Source organism: Bombus pascuorum, chromosome 9 (assembly GCF_905332965.1).
Source record: "Bombus pascuorum chromosome 9, iyBomPasc1.1, whole genome shotgun sequence".
In the NCBI taxonomy this organism is placed as follows: Eukaryota; Metazoa; Arthropoda; class Insecta; order Hymenoptera; family Apidae; genus Bombus; species Bombus pascuorum.
In genome coordinates this window covers 13,241,146-13,250,653 of record NC_083496.1, presented here as the reverse complement: position 1 = coordinate 13,250,653, position 9,508 = coordinate 13,241,146, and the positions used below count along the sequence as shown (strand labels likewise).

Sequence of the window (9,508 nt, the reverse complement as noted above, 5' to 3'; positions counted from 1 at the left end):
GCGTGAGAGAACACTGCCGAAGCATCGAAGACGACGAGGACGACGACGAGCAAGTGCGCTTCACGGATCCAGACGTTGGGACCGCTCGGCGACGCTCAACCGTTCTGGTGTAATCGAGGCGATATACACACGGCCGATGCGGTTTCACGGCAGGGAAAGAGAAGGAGTGACTACGCGAGAGTGAGAGCCTGAGTAAGGAAGAAAGAAAAAGAGAGGGAGATAGCTAGAAAGAAAGAGAAGGGTTACATCAGATCACCGAGACACGCTGCACGTTTCACAGCCGAGACGACAGAGCGATCGAGAACGGATCTCCGGTGGGTACGAATGGGCCGCGGCGAACGTCGACGACGACGACGAGTTGGAGGCCGACAAATGGGTGTACAGATCCAGCTGGGCAACACGAAGCTGGCCCGATTCGATACGAGAGACCATGGCGTATGTGCACGAGCCGAGCCGGACCGCCACGGCACGAACCGGTGCGAAGGAAACCTTCGACGTCGCGAGAGAGTGTGTGAGAGAGACCAGAACGGGGCCCAATCTCACTAGAGGGGACCTCTATAGCGCCTTTCCCCTAACTCCAACGCCACCGTGCTCCGCTCGCGCGTGCAATTGTGCACACAATCTTCGTTGTGTTTTCTCAAATACGTTACATGTTCATTTCCTTATGTTATGTGATTAGAGATTGTTTTCTTCGAAATATTCTTTTGATATATTATATTTATTAATTGTGTTAATTTGTTTAAGAGGTAATCCTTTTTGAGAGGTGAATCAAATGTCATCGAGAATTTTGGAATAAAAGTTGGTTGAATGGTAGATTTGATGGATTTAGAAAGAATTATGTGAATGGAGTTTACAATACAAGGCCATTTAATGTATCCATGTGGATTTTATTCATGGTGAAGTTTTTGGCGGGAACGTAATTAGATTCAAGCATAAATTATCGATGTAATACGTGGATTAATGTGAAGATGTTTTTACGTGTTTATTTTAATTTCGTTGCGATAGCGTTACCTGATCGATGATGGTAGAGTGAGTTTGCATGGTGTCCAGAATAACAGAGGATGAAATAGGAGTGCGAAGTAACGCGAAATCATCGACACAAAAGGAGTTGACTATATCGCGTTTCCGATAACTGTGATAGCTTCGTACACGAATAAGTTCGCTGAACAGTATAAACATTCTCCCGTTTCAAAAACAGTGTCCATAGCAAGTATCTTCATTTGCATTACAAAACGAAAATCAATTTAGGATAACTTTATTAGTTAGCAGAAATTACATATATATATTTTTCTTTTTTTTAGTAAAAATTTATTTTGAAATAAGCTCGATTCCCCAAATTAATGCAAGAATATGCGTTTAATTTTAAATCCACTGTATGGCATTACAGTTTTTCTCGAAGAGCATTCAACGCGAAACGCAAAGTTGTTCCAACAACTTTTTGTTGATCCGATTCCTTTCCTGCAACGCGCACCGCGTTAACCCGCTTGAAAAGCGAAATACCAATGCACAAATTTAATTACGGTTCGGTGATTTATTTGGAGCGCCTTAACATGACGTAAGTAACATTTTCCTATAGAAACTTTGACTCTTTCGAGTAATGTTTATATTAAACACTTCGTGCTACCAATTTGTAGATTTATTCATCTTTTTATATTCTTCTTTCATCAATATCTTTTCACGCAAATTGTGTTTTAATTCTGCACGTAAGTAATATCTTATTATCAATCGTACGTGCGAAATCTTTAACTTTAAAGTACAGATAAATCACGACTGAATAATTAAAAATAATGGTAAAATTTGTTTTTCCTTCTTGTATCTTTTACTATAAATATTTTTTTTTAAACAGCGAGCCCAGTCTTCTTTTTGTTTAGAATTAATTTCTTCTTTTTCAAATAAAATTTTTCCAATGCAAAAATTACATTGGAAACATTAATCGTTATTGTAAGAAAGCGATTACCACTAGTTAATTAGTTAGATATTCAAATTGCAGACCCTCGGGCTCCTTTTTGCTTCTGTATTTCTACCAATTACAATGGAGTGATGCATCGACTTATTATGTCTTGATTCGCCCATTTTCCGTAAGCATAAGCAGTCACGTGCAAGTTGTTCATTGAAAATCTATTGGTGTTGCCTTTACTAGCTACGAGACTTACCATTCACAAGGTCGAGATATGCCTTCAAGAATGGATACAGCGACAACGTTGTACGCGCTGCTTTTGACTGACACCTAAATTGAGAGCCATTTTAAAGCTAATTCACAGTTACGCGACGCTAAAATGAACTGTCACATTATAATTTCCGAAACAAACATTAATCTTCTTTTTGGCTTCTCGTTAGCATCGAAAGAACCAATCGAGTACTGAATGTGCAGATGTCTTCAAGGTTTCCCTCTCGTGTCTTCATATCATCAAATGTTCGTACTAAAGATGATAATAGATGAACAACAATTTCTGTTTTATATTATTTTATTGAATTAGGTATGATTCATTTCGTTATATTTCTATTATTATATTCGTGCATAATTCAATAAACTAATATAAAACAAAAAACATTGTGCGTCTATTATTTTCTTATGAAACGAAAGAAGTTTTTCGGACAACCTAATAAAATCGAAAGATTTATGATATTCATACACGCAAGCTCTTTCATAAGTTTTTTTTTTTTTTTGTAACATATGATTAAATATACATTAAAGAAGGAATTACTCATGTGTGGACATTGCTTTATAGTAACTCGCTGGAATTATCAAGGAACCAACAAAATGGCGAACTGTCTTAGAAAATGATTGAGACGAATAGTCTAAGTGAGCAGGACAGAGAATTTTGATGGTCCAAGGGACTGAGAAGAGTTCCAGGCATTCATACTTACATATTTATAGCTTTTGGACTAGCCGGCTTCTCGAGTCAATGAAACGCATCTGTCGCTCTACGTTTACGTTGTTAAAACGAATAATACCCGTATATTTTTTCCATAAACTGTATGACAACGTAACGATCTCCTTCCCTCGAGAGTAGCAATGAATGCAATATCCACGATCCCCTTAATACTAGATATGCCTACAATAAAGGACCGTTCTACGTAAGTACTTGCAGATCGAATGCCAACTATGAGATAAATTCTTCTCGCAGCAGTGGCTCTGATCAAATATACCATTACTCTATATTATTCTGCAAACCAATTTTCTCCTTCCTTGAAGCAATCCCTTTGCGATTTTTTATTTTTAGTCGATGGTTGCTGTCGCTTTATTCTTTTTCTTTTCTATTTCTTATAATAGATGAACACAATCAAAAAGTACGACGTAAATAAAATTCAATAAAACGAAGGTAATAACTTTTATCGAAATTATTGAATTATATTGATACAATTGAATTACGATGTTTTATTACGCAATCGAAATACGAAGACTACGATCATCTCGTTGTCCCGAGAAGAATACCTCATCCATTACGCAATATGCTATCGTGTTCGATGACTATAGGAATTTAAGAGGCTCGCGTGAATTCTACAATGTTCTATTCAATTGTGAGTCTTCTGACATTCTGTATTAGCGTCTGATGGAAGGATTCATCAAACACGTATCATTTAAAATAACAAACGTTCTGTTGTTTACAATTGCGCCATTTAAATAGAATGAATTACGTATTTTGATAAGCATTTGTACTGTTGTTTTAACTGTCGGAAATTAGTTTGCGAAACAGATCTCGCAATCCATGTCCTTTGAACATTGTTATTGCATCTACAACTCCATTGTTTCATGCGTTTCGTTACTAAAGGTATCAGCATATAACAGATCAGGTGAAAGCTTCCTGTCGTTGTATTTAGACAACTTTATAGGACTTAACATTTAGCGCAGTCAAAGGCTATCGGTTTTGTTTTGTGACTGCATTATCAGATCTTATCTGGTTTCAGTCGGCTTATTTGCATTTGCGGTACCAAAATGGCTGCTTCCCGCGGAAACCGCAAGCAAGTAATTCGAAACCATTGAACTACATTTTCCACGGGTTAATCACCGACAACGTTCGATAGTTGATAATATACATACATTAATTACGATACTTCTATCCTTGCGTCGCCAAGGTACGCTTTACTAAACAAACGTGTTCTTCCGTCATTGCTTACTATCGACGGTTGTAAAACACGTAATTCTATTTATTCTTTGATGTAAAAAAACTTCACGTAATTCATGAGTAACACATTATCAAATTTCCCAAACAACAATCTTTATCATATTATTTTATCTGTTTTATTAAAATATATTTGTAATGTTGAAACTGTATCGTAATAAATATCTTATTTAAAGTTTGCAAATATAATTATTGCGTATTTTAGTAAATAAATTAGTTTCTTAAAATGTGTAATGTTGTGATAAAATTCTATTTTATATTATACATAATAAATTAAAGCAATTCAAACTTTCCAATTGAGGAAAACTGTCAGTTCATTATACATACATTAAAATAAAAAAATTTTTTTTCGACCTTTGATAAATAAACCTACTAGTTATACTCTAATTGTATATATCCGATACTTTTATATTGAAATTTGAACATTACTTACAAGAACTAAGACAATACATTTTATCAGGTTACGCTTGAGTATTGAGGGAACCGCCATAACAATCCTGCAGCAAAGTGGAGGGGAAGTAAACGCTGACACGGCGCCATTAACAGTACACTTACTGACGCGTGCGTGACATTGTTTCTTAGCAGTGAAACATTCCAAATGATTAAAATATTTGAACTCTGGTAACTGGTGACTACCTATTATAATAAGGTTTTAATTTAATAAAGCTATTTTATTTATAAACGTAAGTAAACTTGAAAATGACGTACCTTCGAAACCTGATAACCAATCACGTGAAGTAGGAGATAAAGTAAATGTTTCATAGAACATTACATTAAAATATCAAAATACGAACTCCAGTTTCACATTTGTATGATTATAAAACTAGCAGTTTTTTTCTTAATTATATTCTCGTTCAAGATTTGGATGTTATACTTTCGTATGTATAGATAAAATTTTCATTCGTAACAATAGTGTTCGACATTAATGATTTTAATATCTTTCTCTTACACGCTTCGAAATATATTAATATGTTACTTAAGTTGAAAGTTTAAATTTCAAAGTGGCATGCAGAAATGAATAAAAAGTAACATTTTCATTGAATTCGTTCGCTAGTATTTTCTAGTTTCTGGAATTTGTATGTTGGTAGACCTTTTACGTGTTGACGCCCAAACCATGAATCTTGAATACACTAACAAGTGGGCGGTGTTTATTAATCGAATCATCCGCGTTCTCTAGTTAATGGACACTATTATAATTATTACACGTAAATTTTTATTTTAACAGAATCATGACCATATTGGAATCCTGCTGGTCACCATTTGTTTGGACCAATAACATCAAGACAGGATGCAAAGCTATTGCTTTTTATACAATTGTATGTATTTTGAATTTAATATAACCGTTTCACTATATTTAGTTTTATATGATTTCAAACTGCTTATCTCTTGTTGTAGGCAATTAGTATAATATCCATTACATTGATATGTTATCAATTAAATGGAGGCGATTCATCTCAATTGTATAATCCTCTGTTTGAGGCTGATATTAGAGGATGTAAGTAATATAATTGTGTATTGGTAATATATATATATATATATATATATATATATATATATATATATATACCAGTTACTCTATTATATTTATGCATTATATATATATGATTTTTTAGCAATGCAAATTGGTGGAGGATTTATGATTATTTATTTTATTCTCTTGATAATATCAAGCGGTTTGATGATACATGGATTAAAAGAAGGAATAAGGGGATGGTTACTTCCTTGGCTTATATTATGGTTCATTGTATGTTTATTCCAATTAGTTTTTGGACTTTGGCTTATAGGAGGTTATTACATCTACGTAAGTTTTGTATATTCCATTAATGCATTTTTTGCAGGTTTGTAAATTGATATCTTAATGTTATGATTATAGCTTGATGCAACATTTGCAGCAATGTGTATTTGGTTCTGGATGTCCTATAATGTAAGCATAAAACAATTTATTTGTTGATACATTCTTTTATTTTATGATACAACGTATTTTGTATTTATTTATTTAACGTAATTTATTCAACATAATTTATTTAATGTATATAACGTAAATTGTATTTATTATGTAATTGTTGTTTCAGATATACTGTTGGTTAGTTGTGTTATCAATGTACAAAATATTTGAAGAATTACAATCTCCAAATATAGAGCTTTTGTGGCCTTAAGTAGGTACATAATACTAACTATAAGATATTAAGTACATTGATTGGCACCAAAGTAAAATACAGTATCTTGAGAGATACAGATATAATCTTCTATATTTATATATTTTCTTCAATCGAAATTTATTTAGAGAAATAATATTATTTAAAAGATAATTTAGATCGAACAAAAACTTGTGTTCAACTTGGTTATGATTATTTATTTTGACATATCTAATATTAAATATTATAAACACATAAGTAACATACTCACGTGTCAGTAATGTACGATTAGTTTGAAGCTTGGAACTTCTTACATTTTAACAAAAAGACTGATAATGGTCTAAGGAAACATCCGTCCAAATCTTAGAGTAGTATTTTGAAATTTGTTAACAACTGTAAACAAGATAATAGGTGATTGCTCTACATGACCAAAAATATTTGAAACAAATAGACAAATTTATTATGAATTTTTATATAAGATATTCTATAACATTTGTAAAAATTTTGTATGTTTGATATAAATAAAAAAAAGTACATTAATAAACCTCTTAAAGCATTATAATGAGATACACAGTAATATAATATGTAAAATAAGAATTTGAGGTTATTTGTGTGTATATTTAGACATAATGAGTTCGATTGGTATTAAAATGAGCTACATTATAAAAAAAGGAAGTTGATTCGTGACTGAAAAGTATACAATACAACAATTAGCTATGAAATAATTAAATAATTATTTAACTTACATTTTTAACATTACCTCTCGTCGTTAAACAAGTATGTCGTTAAAGGTATGCGAACGTCATCTAGCGGGATATTTAGACATGAGAAAAGCATATGCAGATAAACGCGCGTAAAATATATTTTCAAATATTAAACATTCTATTCTATCAAAAATTACGATAAATGTTTATTTTAGAGAGAAAAATAGAGAATCATGTTTATTAATTTGTAAATACTCACTTGTCTTAGATATACGGTAATACATACTTGATGATCTTAAATACACTATAATTTGAAATACGTTCATGATAGATGGCGTAAAGATGTACTTATTAGTAATATACTTATTACTTATTAGTATATACTTATTACTTATTAGTATATACTTATTACTTATTAGTATATACTTATTACTAGTATATACTTACTAGTATACTTATTAGTATATCTTAAGATTGTTACGAAACATTAAAAAGATGTATATTATTAAACACTTAAAATAATTACGACTATTTCACAATTACAATTATTTAGGTAATAATTTTAAAAAATTTGATGTATTTTGGTAAAACATATCCCTGTTTTAAATCAATCATTTGATTGTACCATCTTCTATGATGTAGTAAAATTTCAAAAGATATAATTAATGTATGTTATTAATATAATCGAAAAAGTTTTACATTAGATTTCAGTAGCAATCTCCAAACTGAAGAATAAATGTATATATGCATATGTATGTGTGTGTGTGTGTGTGTGTGTGTGTGTGTGTGTGTGTGTGTGTGTGTGTGTGTGTGTGTGTGTGTGTGTGTGTGTGTGTGTGTGTGTGTGTGTGTATTCATTAGAATAACTCTGTCATAACAATGACCTTTTTAATTTAGCAGTAACATATTTCGTACTTGATTCGAGGATGTAGGCTTTCCTTTTAATAGAAACACGTGAAAACGAAATCAATTATATATGCATTGACCTATCCTTAAAGTTACGATCATAGTCAGATCAAGTATGTAAATATAAACTTGGTGGTATTGCAATTCAGTGATCACATGGTAGCGGAATTATTGGAGGAAACCAGACGCTTTCTAAGTCTCTCTTAAGTTGTCCTGTTCTTGATACGGTGATTAATGACAACTTCGAGAAATCCTCCCTCAGCGGACCACCGTGTTCGTGGTCTGTCGAAGTTGATATTAATGGGCTGGCGCTAGTGAAATGTTTCGTATCTTACATGTAATTAGTGATTCCGGCGAAGGAGAGAGCGCGTGTCTGACAAATTTTCACGAAGCAACTGTTCGCCGACCATAGAAATTAAGATAACGATCATCGACGATGATGTAAAACATTTTGCGAAAGTTTTATTTATTATCGTAATTAATAACGACACCGAAACGAATAATCCCGATGAAATTAAATTAAACTGGTTACTTATTTTATCATCCTTAATTTGAACGTTTCGTAAGTTTCAAAAATACGGAGAATTCAATTGTACCTAACAATTACATTCGACAAAATGAAAGTTAACTGTCGCGTTTCATAAATTCGTCAATAATATTATTGGCTGAACTTTATTTTACATATTCCATTAGTTTCAAGCGTCGAATGATTAACAGAGCATAAATATCACCATTTGGCACCACGGAATGGCGAACTCCAGCAAAGTATCGGACGAACGAAATTTACAGCAGTGGATATTTTTTTTTCGATGGGACTTTCGACTGTCGACAATGGTTTCACGAAAGATGGTAGGCATAATAATGTAGAATCTTTATTGTCACGACGGTACTTTCACTTCTGGACCGACCACACCCGAAGTAATCGATCGCGATGATCATAAGCACCTATAAGCATTCGAATAAATTTTATAGGGATACAGGTCTGTACGAGTAACGAAATTAAATGCAAGGTAGAACTGATTCTTGTGCAATACCTTAACTTTATTGATTATTGGAAAGGAAAGTATTCTGTACTGCAAATATACAAGTACACGTTAGTTCGACTTCGTTAATATTGATTTACAATTAAGGTTTCTCAGCTAATTTGCATTATTGAATTCTATTTCTTAACATTGCGGTTATATTTCTTTTGCCGCTATTTTTTCTACCATTTGAATCCTATAATCTTACGAAGTGTAAAGAAACCGAAATATTTAGAGCAGTATGATAAAATATTTATTAAATTATGGACATTTTTTGGAGCTATTATTTCCTTTTTTAAATAACATTGCATTTATACAATTCCTATACATTTCTTTGCTACTCGATCCATAGATTGATATCTCAATCGTAATCTGATTTTCAACTTGTCTTAATAAACATGTATTCGTAAATATTAAAAATGATTAAATACTACGTTATAAAATTAGCAAATATTACAAATAGAAGTTCTTAGAAATTATTTTCATAAAAAAACATTTCGCTAATAAAATTTCTATCTGTTTCTTGTAATAGGTGAATATAATACTCGACTGTTTTACATTCTCGTCATAAATATCGAAACTGTCATGTAATAAAGGACAAAGAATTAGAACGATAT

The 9,508-nt window shown here is 32.2% G+C and overlaps 1 protein-coding gene and 1 long non-coding RNA gene across 4 annotated transcripts; one reads left to right on the top strand and one right to left on the bottom strand.

The window, feature by feature from the left end:
* Positions 1–4,589: 4,589 nt before the first annotated feature.
* Positions 4,590–6,812, top strand: LOC132911000 (uncharacterized). Of its 3 annotated transcripts, XM_060967268.1 has the most exons (7): positions 4,590–4,807; positions 5,213–5,261; positions 5,350–5,440; positions 5,520–5,619; positions 5,738–5,925; positions 5,998–6,048; positions 6,197–6,812. In XM_060967268.1, the coding sequence occupies exons 2-7, from the start codon at positions 5,239–5,241 to the stop codon at positions 6,278–6,280; spliced, it is 537 nt and encodes a 178-aa protein (XP_060823251.1). In that variant the 5' UTR covers positions 4,590–4,807; positions 5,213–5,238; the 3' UTR covers positions 6,281–6,812. The 3 variants fall into 3 exon arrangements, with proteins under 3 accessions (XP_060823251.1, XP_060823252.1, XP_060823250.1); XM_060967269.1 differs by lacking the exon at positions 5,213–5,261; XM_060967267.1 differs by lacking the exon at positions 4,590–4,807 and having other exon boundaries at positions 5,021–5,261.
* LOC132911004 (uncharacterized) lies at positions 6,495–7,280 on the bottom strand. Its single transcript, XR_009658892.1, has 2 exons — positions 7,006–7,280; positions 6,495–6,652 (listed from the first exon to the last, which is right to left on the bottom strand). It is a non-coding gene; the product is annotated as an uncharacterized LOC132911004 (long non-coding RNA).
* Positions 7,281–9,508: the final 2,228 nt, after the last annotated feature.

Coding starts and splice junctions, on each gene's coding strand:
- LOC132911000 (XM_060967267.1), top strand. CDS start 5,203: ATGTTGGTAGACCTTTTACGTGTTGACGCCCAAACCATGAATCTTGAA. Junction 5,441..5,519: donor CTATTGCTTTTTATACAATT/GTATGTATTTTG, acceptor CTCTTGTTGTAG/GCAATTAGTATAATATCCAT. Junction 6,049..6,196: donor GGTTCTGGATGTCCTATAAT/GTAAGCATAAAA, acceptor TTGTTGTTTCAG/ATATACTGTTGGTTAGTTGT.